The sequence below is a fragment of the Gigantopelta aegis genome, chromosome 12 (assembly GCF_016097555.1).
Source record: "Gigantopelta aegis isolate Gae_Host chromosome 12, Gae_host_genome, whole genome shotgun sequence".
NCBI classification, from domain to species: domain Eukaryota; kingdom Metazoa; phylum Mollusca; class Gastropoda; order Neomphalida; family Peltospiridae; genus Gigantopelta; species Gigantopelta aegis.
Window position 1 is genome coordinate 50,439,262 of NC_054710.1, and position 15,617 is coordinate 50,454,878.

Sequence of the window (15,617 nt, forward strand, 5' to 3'; positions counted from 1 at the left end):
TGCTCATAGTGATTTTTCTCAAAGCCTACAACCCTAGAGATGGACAATTTATGAAAGCATTGCTCTCAGCTTTCTGTGTGTACTTACCTGTATTGTGACCCTACCGCCATTTCCAAGATAGTTATATTTCTAAATTGCTGAATGATGACTATTAACAGCATTGTAAAATATGTGACAGGACATTCAGGAATACAAAACTTTGAGGATTGCGAGTTAGTGGATGGGAGAATTCAGATATGTTACCAATATTGAAATCCTTTGAGAATTAGGGTCTGATACAACACTTTTTTTGTAAGGTTCCAAAATATAATTTACACAGTTTTATTTTTCGATAGCAATTTAGCATATATATTTAGGCTCAGCACCTCAAATATTCTCTTTAAAAATTATAATTACAACAGAAGCTCATTTGTAAATCCAGTTATTATTTACATCTGATTTGTTGCAGGATTTGCTGTTTAATTACACATTTTATAACCATACCCGTATTTTCTCAACAGCAATATCTCAATAGAATTGTTAACAGTGACTAAATAAAACACATTATAAAACATTTATTAGGATTGGCAAGACAAAAATAAAGAAAAACAAGTTACCGGAATATAAATTTCAGAAATAGACACAATCGTGTCATTCCTAGAGGGTTAGGGTATCACGTAACACTTTTTGTTTACATATACACCCTCAAATGTTCTGTTTCAGGATTTTATTGCACACAAATCTATATTTGGCTTCTAAATACTACTTAGATCCTACATTTAAAGTGAATTCGATGTTATATGTTGGCTAGATGCCATTAAAATGAGCTCCCATTAGACTAAAACCGACAAAAGTCTATGTTATTGATTTAAAACCCATATTGCTTATTGTTTAAAATTGTATCTTTGTATAAAGAATCCATGGAAGATACTAACAAACCATAGCATGGCCACACCCAACTAGGCATACTGTTGATTCCACAACTTAAACTATCAAAACAACAAACTTTTATTATATTCAAGTTTACCTATTTATTAATTGCGTTAATACACTGGTCTCCTGAAACTAGAAGCTAGCACAAATTAGCACTTTTTCCACCACCAATTAGCATAGTACAGACGAATCTAGCTTGGGACAACATTGATAGACTGGAGGTGGCTCTCACTGGTGGAATAAATGTTTGAAAAAGTATGTTTCTGGTGCATTTGTTGGACCACAGCCACTGGTAATGGATGGTACCAGTGATAAAACCAAACCCCAAACATTTAGCTAAAGTACCTTTAAAACGAATAACCTCATTTGGAGGCTAGCAAGACAGACAAACACAAACAAACGGAAAACCCAAAGGTGGACCAACTTCAATGTGAACCTTTCCCAAGATACCTGCCTACTATCAATGCATCATGTTTAGAGCCGACAACTGTATTTGAAATTGTGAACCACAGCATATCAGAATGACACTCCCTTTACAAATCATTGACATATTGATGAGTCAAACAGTTTGAAAGGACATAACGACGGCTATGTCATTATTATCTTAAGAATGGAATCATTGTTAGTTCTATAGGCATCATATGATGGTGACGTCAAGGTTTGTACATAGGAATAACGGTATAGGATTGCTGAAGATGTAGTTAGTCGAGTCCTTGAAGTCAAGATGTACAACCATGTACAAGTATATTATGAAGATCTAAAAGTCTTATGAGACATCATATGATGGTGACTTCAAGGTTTGTACATAGGAATAACGGTATAGGATTGCTGAAGATGTAGTTTGTCGAGTCCTTGAAGCCAAGATGTACAACCATGTACACGTATATTATGAAGATGTAAAAGTCTTATGAGACATCATATGATGGTGACTTCAAGGTTTGTACATAGGAATAACGGTATAGGATTGCTGAAGATGTAGTTTGTCGAGTCCTTGAAGCCAAGATGTACAACCATGTACAATTATGTTATGAAGATGTAAAATTCTTATGAGACATCATATGATGGTGACTTCAAGGTTTGTACATAGGAATAACGGTATAGGATTGCTGAAGATGTAGTTTGTCGAGTCCTTGAAGCCAAGATGTACAACCATGTACAATTATATTATGAAGATGTAAAAGTCTTATGAGACTAGCAAAAATCTAGCCACAGTTTTAGCAGATTTAAAGAATTTCTGGACAGCTTTATTAAAATGTTATCCCACAGAAATGAAGAGTTTGTAACATGTTTGATGCCTCATACTCACCGCTACATAGATACATGCTTAGCCGTGTGCGAGAATCTCACGTGGGAACTATTGTCGATGGGATTGACTAGGTGCATGTGATTGTATTAAGTTTTAGAGATAGCAGATCAATGTTGAGGTGGAAGAACACAAAACGTGTTCATATATATCATGGGACTTTTACTAAGAGCAACGAATGATCATCATTTAAGGAAAATTCTAAACAAGGGCATCGAGTATCATAGCATCATATATAATACAACAATTGAGAACCTTTTAGAGTCACCAATAACATAATTTAGTTACTTTCCTTGTTAAAGAATAAACAAAGGCAGTATACACAAATATATGCTACCCAGTGTTTTCAAGTGGAAGTTGACTGATGTTTGCTTTTGCATGCAGCTCATTCTGCAATTGGGGGATACAAATAAGTTACCTGTAACTCAAAAGAAAAATACTATTTTTCTTTATTCTTGGCATTCCATGATATTCTTGGAGTTCTGTTGCTGTCACAGATGTGGTCATAAAACAGATGCACATTTCGTTGAATTTGTTACACTGCCAGCGGACCCAGGAATCAGCACGAACCAGCTTTTCCAGATGAACGCACACCATGACTAAACATTACAACATGAATCGATAAATGCTTTCTTCTGGAAAGACAGAAGACACTTCTACTACTTTTTTAATTCTAGGTTAGAGGCAGCCAGGATATGTTTTTGTTCTGTGCACGGAAGTGCAGAATCGAAAGACAGGAAGTGTAACTATGCAGGAATAGTTTGATAAAACATACACAACATGCAATCCAACCAGATTGTAATGTAGTAGAGTATGACCCAGTGACAACAAGTACCATTGATATAGGCTGGAAAATACAAACAGAAGAAGACTCTATATATCATCGTATAGACTGGTATAATGTTCATAATTGAGGACTGTGACCAGCAGGTTGCAAGTGAAGACAGTGATAGAAATGTACTACATATCATTTTATAGACTGGTATAGTGTTCATAATTGAGGACTGTGACAAGCAGGTTGCTAGTGAAGACAGTGATAGAAATGTGCTATATATCATTTTATAGACTGGTATAATGCTCATAATTGAGGACTGACGAGCAGGTTGCAAGTGAAGACTGGTATAATGCTCATAATTGAGGACTGTGACGAGCAGGTTGCAAGTGAAGACAGTGATAGAAATGTACTATATATCATCTTATAGACTGGTATAATGTTCATAACTGAGTACTGTGACGAGCAGGTTGCAAGTGAAGACAGTGATAGAAATGTACTACATAGCATCTTATAGACTCGTATAGTGTTCATAATTGAGGACTGTGACGAGCAGGTTGCAAGTGAAGACAGTGATATAAATGTGCTATATATCATTTTATAGACTGGTATAATGTTCATAATTGAGGACTGTTACGAGTAGGTTGCAAGTGAAGACAGTGATAGAAATGTACTATATATCATCTTATAGACTGGTATAATGTTCATAATTGAGGACTGTGACGAGCAGATTGCAAGTGAAGACAGTGATAGAAATGTACTATATATCATTTTATAGACTGGTATAATGTTCATAATTGAGGACTGTGACGAGTAGGTTGCAAGTGAAGACAGTGATAGAAATGTACTATATATCATCTTATAGACTGGTATAATGTTCATAATTGAGGACTGTGACGAGCAGATTGCAAGTGAAGACAGTGATAGAAATGTACTATATATCATTTTATAGACTGGTATAATGTATGTTCATAATTGAGGATAATTGAGGACTGTGACGAGCAGGTTGCAAGTGAAGACAGTGGTAGAAATGTGCTATATATCATCTTATAGACTGGTATAATGATCATAATTCACGACTGTGACGAGCAGGTTGCAAGTGAAGACTGGTATAATGCTCATAATTGAGGACTGTGACGAGCAGGTTGCAAGTGAAGACAGTGATAGAAATGTACTATATATCATCTTATAGACTGGTATAATGTTCATAACTGAGGACTGTGACGAGCAGGTTGCAAGTGAAGACAGTGATAGAAATGTACTACATAGCATCTTATAGACTCGTATAGTGTTGATAATTGAGGACTGTGACGAGCAGGTTGCAAGTGAAGACAGTGATAGAAATGTACTATATATCGTTTTATAGACTGGTATAATGTTCATAATTGAGGACTGTGACGAGCAGACTGCAAGTGAAGACAGTGATAGAAATGTACTATATATCATTTTATAGACTGGTATAATGTTCATAATTGAGGACTGTTACGAGTAGGTTGCAAGTGAAGACAGTGATAGAAATGTACTATATATCATTTTATAGACTGGTATAATGTACATAATTGAGGACTGTGACGAGCAGGTTGCAAGTGAAGACAGTGGTAGAAATGTACTATATATCATCTTATAGACTGGTATAATGTTCATAACTGAGGACTGTGACAAGCAGATTGCAAGTGAAGACAGTGATAGAAATGTACTTTATATCATTTTATAGACTGGTATAATGTTCATAATTGAGGTGTGTGACGAGTAGGTTGCAAGTGAAGACAGTGGTAGAAATGTGCTATATATCATTTTATAGACTGGTATAATGTTCATAATTGAGGACTATTACGAGCAGGTTGCAAGTGAAGACTGGTATAATGCTCATAATTGAGGACTGTGACGAGCAGGTTGCAAGTGAAGACAGTGATAGAAATGTACTATATATCATCTTATAGACTTGTATAATGTTCATAACTGAGGACTGTGACGAGCAGGTTGCAAGTGAAGACAGTGATAGAAATGTACTACATAGCATCTTATAGACTCGTATAGTGTTCATAATTGAGGACTGTGGTAAGCAGGTTGCAAGTGAAGACTGGTATAATGCTCATAATTGAGGACTGTTACGAGTAGGTTGCAAGGGAAGACAGTGATAGAAATGTACTATATATCATCTTATAGACTGGTATAATGTTCATAATTGAGGACTGTGACGAGCAGATTCCAAGTGAAGACAGTGATAGAAATGTACTATATATCATTTTATAGACTGGTATAATGTACATAATTGAGGACTGTGACGAGCAGGTTGCAAGTGAAGACAGTGGTAGAAATGTACTATATATCATTTTATAGACTGGTATAATGTATATAATTGAGGACTGTGACGAGCAGGTTGCAAGTGAAGACAGTGGTAGAAATGTACTATATATCATCTTATAGACTGGTATAATGTTCATAACTGAGGACTGTGACAAGCAGATTGCAAGTGAAGACAGTGATAGAAATGTACTTTATATCATTTTATAGACTGGTATAATGTTCATAATTGAGGTGTGTGACGAGTAGGTTGCAAGTGAAGACAGTGATAGAAATGTGCTATATATCATTTTATAGACTGGTATAATGTTCATAATTGAGGACTGTTACGAGTAGGTTGCAAGTGAAGACAGTGATAGAAATGTACTATATATCATTTTATAGACTGGTATGATGTTCATAATTGAGGACTGTTACGAGTAGGTTGCAAGTGAAGACAGTGATAGAAATGTACTATATATCATTTTATAGACTGGTATAATGTACATAATTGAGGACTGTGACGAGCAGGTTGCAAGTGAAGACTGGTAGAAATGTACTATATATCATCTTATAGACTGGTATAATGTTCATAACTGAGGACTGTGACAAGCAGATTGCAAGTGAAGACAGTGATAGAAATGTACTATATATCATTTTATAGACTGGTATAATGTTCATAATTGAGGTGTGTGACGAGTAGGTTGCAAGTGAAGACAGTGATAGAAATGTGCTAAATATCATTTTATAGACTGGTATAATGTTCATAATTGAGGACTGTTACGAGTAGGTTGCAAGTGAAGACAGTGATAGAAATGTACTATATATCATCTTATAGACTGGTATAATGTTCATAACTGAGGACTGTGACGAGCAGGTTGCAAGTGAAGACAGTGATAGAAATGTACTACATAGCATCTTATAGACTCGTATAGTGTTCATAATTGAGGACTGTGACGAGCAGGTTGCAAGTGAAGACAGTGATAGAAATGTACTATATATCATCTTATAGACTGGTATAATATTCATAACTGAGGACTGTGTCGAGCAGGTTGCAAGTGAAGACTGGTATAATGCTCATAATTGAGGACTGTGACGAGCAAGTTGCAAGTGAAGACTGGTATAATGCTCATAATTGAGGACTGTGTTGAGCAGTTTGCAAGTGAAGACTGGTATAATGTTCATAATTGAGGACTGTGACGAGCAGGCTGCAAGTGAAGACAGTGATAGAAATGTACTATATATCATCTTATAGACTGGTATAATGTTCATAACTGAGGACTGTCGAGCAGGTTGCAAGTGAAGACTGGTATAATGCTCATAATTGAGGACTGTGACGAGCAGGTTGCAAGTGAAGACAGTGATAGAAATGTACTATATATCATCTTATAGACTGGTATAATGCTCATAATTGAGGACTGTGACGAGCAGGTTGCAAGTGAAGACAGTGGTAGAAATGTACTATATATCATCTATAGACTGGTATAATGTTCATAACTGAGGACTGTGACAAGCAGATTGCAAGTGAAGACAGTGATAGAAATGTACTATATATCATTTTATAGACTGGTATAATGTTCATAATTGAGGTGTGTGACGAGTAGGTTGCAAGTGAAGACAGTGATAGAAATGTGCTATATATCATTTTATAGACTGGTATAATGTTCATAATTGAGGTGTGTGACGAGTAGGTTGCAAGTGAAGACCGTGATAGAAATGTACTATATATCATTTTATAGACTGGTATGATGTTCATAATTGAGGACTGTTACGAGTAGGTTGCAAGTGAAGACAGTGATAGAAATGTAGTATATATCATTTTATAGACTGGTATAATGTTCATAATAGAAATGTACTATATATCATTTTATAGACTGGTATAATGCTCATAATTGAGGACTGTGAGGTGTGTGACGAGTAGGTTGCAAGTGAAGACAGTGATAGAAATGTGCTATATATCATTTTATAGACTGGTATGATGTTCATAATTGAGGACTGTTACGAGTAGGTTGCAAGTGAAGACAGTGATAGAAATGTACTATATATCATTTTATAGACTGGTATAATGTATATAATTGAGGACTGTGACGAGCAGGTTGCAAGTGAAGACAGTGATAGAAATGTACTATATATCATCTTATAGACTGGTATAATGTTCATAACTGAGGACTGTGTCGAGCAGGTTGCAAGTGAAGACTGGTATAATGTTCATAATTGAGGACTGTGACGAGCAGGCTGCAAGTGAAGACAGTGATAGAAATGTACTATATATCATCTTATAGACTGGTATAATGTTCATAACTGAGGACTGTCGAGCAGGTTGCAAGTGAAGACTGGTATAATGCTCATAATTGAGGACTGTGACGAGCAGGTTGCAAGTGAAGACAGTGATAGAAATGTACTATATATCATCTTATAGACTGGTGTAATGTTCATAATTGAGGACTGTGACGAGCAGGTTGCAAGTGAAGACAGTGATAGAAATGTACTATATATCATCTTATAGACTGGTGTAATGCTCATAATTGAGGACTGTGACGAGCAGGTTGCAAGTGAAGACAGTGATAGAAATGTACTACATATCATGTTATAGACTGGTGTAATGTTCATAATTGAGGACTGTGACGAGCAGGTTGCAAGTGAAGACAATGATAGAAATGTACTATATATCATTTTATAGACTGGTATAATGTTCATAATTGAGGACTGTTACGAGTAGGTTGCAAGTGAAGACAGTGATAGAAATGTACTATATATCATCTTATAGACTGGTATAGTGTTCATAATTGAGGACTGTGACGAGCAGGTTGCAAGTGAAGACAGTGATAGAAATGTACTATATATCATCTTATAGACTGGTATAATATTCATAACTGAGGACTGTGTCGAGCAGGTTGCAAGTGAAGACTGGTATAATGCTCATAATTGAGGACTGTGACGAGCAGGTTGCAAGTGAAGACAGTGATAGAAATGTACTATATATCATCTTATAGACTGGCATAATGGTCATAATTGAGGACTGTGACGAGGAGGTTGCAAGTGAAGACGGTGATAGAAATGTACTATATATCATCTTATAGACTGGTATAATGTTCATAACTGAGGACTGTGTCGAGCAGGTTGCAAGTGAAGACAGTAATAGAAATGTACTACATATCATTTTATAGACTGGTATAGTGTTCATAATTGAGGACTGTGACGAGCAGGTTGCAAGTGAAGACAGTGATGGAAATACAGCACATAATTCTGATATCTGCAAAACATGGATCCATCTTTATCATGGTATTGTTCTAAAATATCACGGCAATAGATGAATTTCGAACTGATTTATTTGTTCGACTCAGTCTTGTACAGCACTATGATTTTAAGCAATAATCTTTATTATCACCTGCAGGTAGCAATACATATTTGATCAAAGTACATTTTAAGTTGACTTGGACCTTTACTGGGTTTATATTTGGACAATTATAAAATTTGTATTCAAATAGTTTGAATTTTGTATTATTATAATTTATGTGTTTGATAAAAACCACACGAACAACATATTAGTTGTCTGAAAAATGCATATTGTATGCATTGTGTATGTGAGAAATAATATGCGTTCTAGTGGAGTCATTAAACAAAAAAGAAAACAAAACTTTTACAACTGAAAAAAACAACTATTGTTTGTTTACGCCACAATGACGTTTTTGGTGCTGATAAATAGTTTTATCATGTACTGATAGAGAACTATCCATTTTTCACAGTCATGGCCTTCGAACTTATGAGGTAGGAAAATGCGTTTGGCCAGTAGGGAATATGTATTACTTCAACAGTACCACCAGAATTACTGTTTACATTACTGAATTACTGTTTACATTACTGAATTACTGTTTACACAGATTATTGACTTTAATTAGTTTGAGCTTTATTTTTATTTATGATTGCTAACGTTCCTGCATCAGGGTGTTAACCGTAAGACTATTGGGCTAACTGTGACAAAACCTGGATGATTAGGTACAATAGGTCATCATGTTTTTGTGGTCTATGCATGAAAGTATATACGTGCGTATCATGTACCTCACCAGTACTCTTGTTGTTGGTGGGTTGTTTTTTGGTGGGTTTTTTGTTTGTTTGTTTGTTGTTTGTTTGTTTTTGTTTTCTTGTTGTTGTTTGTTTGTTTGTTTGTTGTTGTTGTTGTTTGTTATTTATTTTTATTCTATTTTTATTTTATTTTTGTGGGGTAGGGGGGGGGGGGGTAACCTTAACACTACTGTAATAAAACTATGATGATTTGGTACAGTTGTAAAAGGCATCACGTTTGTGTGGTCTGTGACTGAAAATATATACAGACGTATCATGTACCTCTGATGTGTGCAGACATTGGTGGTTTACATATGTGTAGGAGTTATAGCAGTGAATAGTATCACTATGTTAATATATACAGACGTATCATGTAACTCTGATGTGTGCAGACATTGGTGGTTTACATATGTGTAGGAGTTATAGCAGTGAATAGTATCACTATGTTAATATATACAGACGTATCATGTACCCCTGATGTGTGCAGACATTGGTGGTTTAGATATGTGTAGGAGTTATAGCAGTGAATAGTATCACTATGTTAATATATACAAACGTATCATGTACCTCTGATGTGTGCAGATATTGGTGGTTTACATATGTGTAGGAGTTATAGCAGTGAATAGTATCACTATGTTAATTATAGTTTTGTATATTTTTAGATGATCCAGAACGCATGTCGACCTTAAATGCAGGTGCTATATCGGGAATTGTGATTGCTGTTGTTCTGGCTCTTGCTATTCCTACTGTGTGGATACTTTATAAGAGGTAATTAAATCATATATAATTATATGTGTAGTCAAACTTTGATAACTCGAATTTAAAAGGGGCGACGAAGTAGTTAGATTTTCAGAAGTTGGTATATTACACATCAAAACTGAAACGGTCTTGCAGATAGATGATTTCATTGAGTTTTGTATTAAACGATTGGTGCACTGCCCCCATTTTCCAATGCCTGGTGGAAGGCTAATTAATATATAAATGTCAGTTCACCCCAATCCCAGCTGGTGGCATCTTCTGGCTCCTTTTCTGTATGTTTTAAATACGTAAATAAAGAAAGAACACAGCTTAGATACACCAGGCTACTGGGGTCCGAGTGACGGGTCAGACGACTAGAAACCGTCTCCAAGCAACTCATCTGCATGTTCGGCGACCATGTATTGTGCCACCTATGAAAAATCGCTATATGGTAAACAAGCACCAATGGCGTACCCCGAGTAGATACTAGGGGGATCGTCGATGGTCTCGTGTAATGTGTTTTGATCAGTCCAGAATCACTCTGAACTTCTTGCATCAGTCGTTTCAACCTGTGGACCACAACTGGTCAAAGGTCGTGGTATCTATATCTGTGCATATAAAAGATCCCTTGCTGCATTACCACAAATGTAGCGAGTTTCTTCTGATGACTACGAGTCAGAATTAACAAATGTTTGACATCCTATAGCTGATGATTAATTAATCAATGTGTTCTAGTGGTGTCGTTAAACAAAACAAAATGGTTCCTCTATAGGTGTGATCGCTTTTGGAGACGTCCAAATGAACGCCAAGCAAACGTCAACCTCAGGCCACATGACATATTTGGTGGCGGTTCAGTTATGATGTGGGGTGTCATCACTATGATTGATAGAACACGACTCCAAATTGTTCAAGGAGGGTCACTTGTCGGTGCTACTGGAATAAAATACTGGCACCGATTGTTGTCATGTGTGCTCGCCAGTGCTGGTCGACGGTTTGTGTTTCAAGATAACAATGCTCTGACCCACCGTACACATGTCGTAAATGACTACCTTCACACGCAAAACGTTACCAGAATGACATGGCAAGCAATAGGCCCTGGCATTTCCCCCGTTAATGTATACAGTTTGTTTTATTTAATGACGCCACTAAAGCACATTTATTTTTTATGTTATCATTGGCTATTGGACGTCAAACATATGGACATTCTGACACTGATTTTTAGAGGAAAACTGCTGTCGCCACATAGGCTACTCTTTTACGACAGGCAGCAAGGGTCTTTTATTTGCGTTTCCCACAGGTAAGATAGCACAAACCATGGCCTTTGTTAAACGAGTTATGGATCACTGGTCGGTGCAAGTGGTTTACACCTACTCATTGAAGCACTCACTCGGGGTTTGGAGTCGGTATCTGGATTAAAAATCCCATGCCTCGACTGGGATCTGAACCCAGTACCTACCAGCCTGTAGACCGATGGCCTAACCACTACTCCGCCGAGGCCGGTCCCCATTAATATATAAATATTTATTGTATTTTGGCATGTGTATTCTGTTCTTTAAAAAACAAAACAAAACAAACAAAAAAAAAAAAAAAACAAAACAAAAACATGCAACATTTAGCATGCCGCTACTGATGTCGCGTACTAAAGAAATCACGTCGTTCTTGTAGATTATGCCTTCTTGCTAGAAATATGGAACAAAGAATGCAGTGGTAAAGTGCTCGCCTGATCAGTCTAGGTTCGATTCCATTTGGTGGCCTATTGGGCGATTTCTACTTCCAGCCAGTGCACCAAGACTGGCATATCAAAAGTGTGTGCTATCCTCTCTGGTGGATGGTGCATAGAACAGATCCCTTGCTATTAATGGGAAAAAAAATCGTTGTTTCCTCTCTGAACATTATATGTGAGAATTTCCAAATGTTTGACATCCAATGGCCGATAATAAATAAAGCAATGTATTGTAGTGATGTATTTAAACAATACAACATTTTAACAATATATATGACCGTGTGAATTTGATTTCAAATAGACATATGCAAGCATTTGATTATTATTATTATTATTATTATTATTATTATATAAATATAACTGAATCAAGTGACGTATTCATCTAACAATGTAATTTATTTTTGTATGTGTGTGTGTGTGTGTGTGTGTGTGTGTGTGTGTGTGTGACACAAAACAAGAATTGTCTTCGTCATTTGCTAAGGACAATATCTTGATAACTCGTTAATAATTTAGTATCCTCTATTTATTTCGGTTATTTCAATACTAATCTATGGTATCATACTATTTTGATATTGTTGTTGTTATAACAGAAACAGAAATATTACAATTTGTGTCATGTAACATTAGGAATAAATTATAGATTACATTTATTTCCAGGAAAATAAAGAAGAAAGCTGAAGATGTACAGAACGAATCAAATAACTAACGAAAACCGAAATCTAGCTTACAACTCTTCATGTTTCCGTAATTAGTACCTGAATACTGAAGACAGAAACGTGCTAACGTTAGAACTCCATGTTATCTTTTTTTCAGTTCGTATGAAACTGCATCAGTAAACAAGGCTCTTTTTTGTTAGGTGTTTCAGTATTTTACATTTGGTTGTTTTTCTATAAATAAAATTGCAGCTGAAAGTAGACTAAAGTTGAAGTACCATAGCTAGAAGTGCAGTATTTCACTAGTTTTACATTTGTTGTCCAAAATAACAATTGTTTGTTTGCATAAAACGGTAACTGATGAATTAGCTTGTAACTGTGTAATGAATAATGTTAAATTCATATAAAAAAACATTATTAGTTTTAAACTCATAAAATTTTCACAAACAAAAAGGATGGGGGGGGGGGGGGGCAAAAAATTATGAACTGTAAACATTATATCTCAAAATGCTGAAATGTCTAGTTTAGGCATTTTTACCTGAATTGTTACTTATAATCAATAAAGCAATACAAGGACATTGAAGGCAGAATTGCATGTGCAATTACTTTATTCAGCTGTTTCATATATACAATGTGTTTTTTGTCCTAATCTATATATTACAAAATAAAATGAAAACTAACTGCTAAAACATTAGGACACCTATACTAGATATTTAATTTATGTATATTTTATATTTAATATGTATTTAATATGTAATTATAGTCACAACACATTAATAAAAAAAAAAACCTAACTAATTTGAGTTTCTATGGGTATAAAACTTCACTATATGTTTCATCGGTTCCCATTTCATGCAAACGGGCTATACATATTTACCGATCCCACATAAAGTATGTGTATAAATAACAATATCAGAATTGTACAGTGTGTGCATTATATACACAGATTCACGTTCAGTACGACTATAGTGTGTCCCAACCTCGTACAAACAAGTTTTATTATATAAACAGATTCACGTTCAGTACGACTATAGAGTGTCCCAACCTCGTACAAACAAGTTTTATTATATACACAGATACACGTTCAATACGACTATAGTGTGTCCCAACCTCGTACAAAGAAGTTTATTATATACACAGAGTCACGTTAAGTACGACTATAGTGTGTCTCAACCTCGTACAAACAAGTTTTATTATATACACAGATTCACGTTCAGTACGACTATAGGGTGTCCCAACCTCGTACACACAAGTTTTATTATATAAACATATTCACGTTCAGTACGACTATAGAGTGTCCCAACCTCGTACAAACAAGTTTTATTATATACACAGATTCACATTCAGTACGACTATAGTGTGTCCCAACCTCGTACAAACAAGTTTTATTATATACACAGATTCACGTTCAGTACGACTATAGAGTGTCACAACCTCGTACAAACAACTTTTATTATATACACAGATTCACGTTCAGTACCACTATAGTGTGTCCCAACCTCGTACAAACAAGTTTTATTATATACACAGATTCACGTTCAGTACGACTATAGAGTGTCCCAACCTCGTACAAACAAGTTTTATTATATACACAGATTCATATTCAGTACGACTATAGTGTGTCCCAACTTCGTACACACAAGTTTTATTATATACACAGATTCACGTTCAGTACGACTATAGAGTGTCACAACCTCGTACAAACAACTTTTATTATATACACAGATTCACCTTCAGTACCACTATAGTGTGTCCCAACCTCGTACAAACAACTTTTATTATATACACAGATTCACGTTCAGTACCACTATAGTGTGTCCCAACCTCGTACAAACAACTTTTATTATATACACAGGTTCACGTTCAGTACGACTATAGTGTGTCCCAACCTCGTACACACAAGTTTTATTACATACACAGATACACGTTAAGTACGACTATAGTGTGTCCCAACCTCGTACACACAAGTTTTATTACATACACAGATACACGTTCAGTACGACTATAGGGTGTCCCAACCTCGTATACAGAAGTTTTATTATATACACAGATTCACGTTCAGTACGACTATAGTGTGTCCCAACCTCCTACAAACAAGTTTTATTATATACACAGATTCACGTTAAGTACGACTATAGTGTGTCCCAAACTCGTACAAACAAGTTTTATTATATACACAGATTCACGTTCATTACAACTATAGTGTGTCCCAAACTCGTACAAACAAGTTTTATTATATACACAGGTTCACGTTAAGTACGACTATAGTGTGTCACAACCTCGTACAAACAAGTTTTATTATATACACAGATTCACGTTCAGTACGACTATAGTGTGTCCCAACCTCGTACAAACAAGTTTTATTTATTATTATTTCACAGAAGAAGAAACGTAAAAGTTAAATATTTTGTTCCACTAATAAATTAAAAAGGTTTGCTGTAATTTTTATGGGCATATAGCTGAAAGTATAATGTGAAAGTTGATGGAACACAAGTATGGAAGCTGCCATTATGCAACTTTGACATTGCATGTTTATGATGGTTTACGATATTTAATGTTATTTTTATTTATATTGCGGTATATTATTGTCTTATATTTTATTTATTTTCATTTTCTTGTTCATATTTCTATTTCTATGTTTAGTTTAATTTATATTTTTACTTTTTTATTTTATTTTATTTTTGATTGGATCAATTCAATTATTTTCTATTCTATTCTATTGCATTTAAAACAGTTATTCCATTTTAGTTTTCTCCATAAATAAAACTATCAAGCAACAGTTTGTCCAAGTATCTTTTTTTTAATGTTTCTTTATTTGTTTATCTATGTGTGTGTGTGTGTGTGTGTGTGTGTGTGTGCGGGGAGGTTCGTGGATGGGGGCTTCTTTTCGTGTTTTGCATTTATTTTCTTTCTTTAGCTTTTTTTATTTTAGAAGAATAACATACTCAAATAATGAACTAAGAGCTGTATGGTTACAATTTATTTTACTGTATATTTTGCATTCCCAGCTCAGTCTAGGACCGATGCCTGGCGGCCTAACGGGCATAAGTAGAGTATCCAAGTTCGTGTTATCTGTGGTCTTGTTTGTGGGATGGTACACATCAACGATCCCTTGCTTCTAATGGAACAATGTAACTGGTTTCCTTTCCATGACGATATATTAAAATTAAT

General features: G+C 35.3%; 1 protein-coding gene across 1 annotated transcript in view; it reads left to right on the plus strand.

Annotated features, from left to right (window-relative positions):
* The window catches only part of LOC121386936 (carcinoembryonic antigen-related cell adhesion molecule 6-like), a 44,488-nt gene extending 30,991 nt beyond the window's left edge, over nucleotides 1-13,497 (plus strand). The window contains exons 7-8 of the mRNA XM_041517990.1: nucleotides 9,995-10,100; nucleotides 12,451-13,497. Coding sequence (XP_041373924.1) covers nucleotides 9,995-10,100; nucleotides 12,451-12,499 — 155 coding nt within the window. The 3' untranslated portion in view covers nucleotides 12,500-13,497. The remainder of the gene's footprint in view (nucleotides 1-9,994; nucleotides 10,101-12,450) is intronic.
* The last annotated feature ends 2,120 nt before the right edge of the window (nucleotides 13,498-15,617 follow it).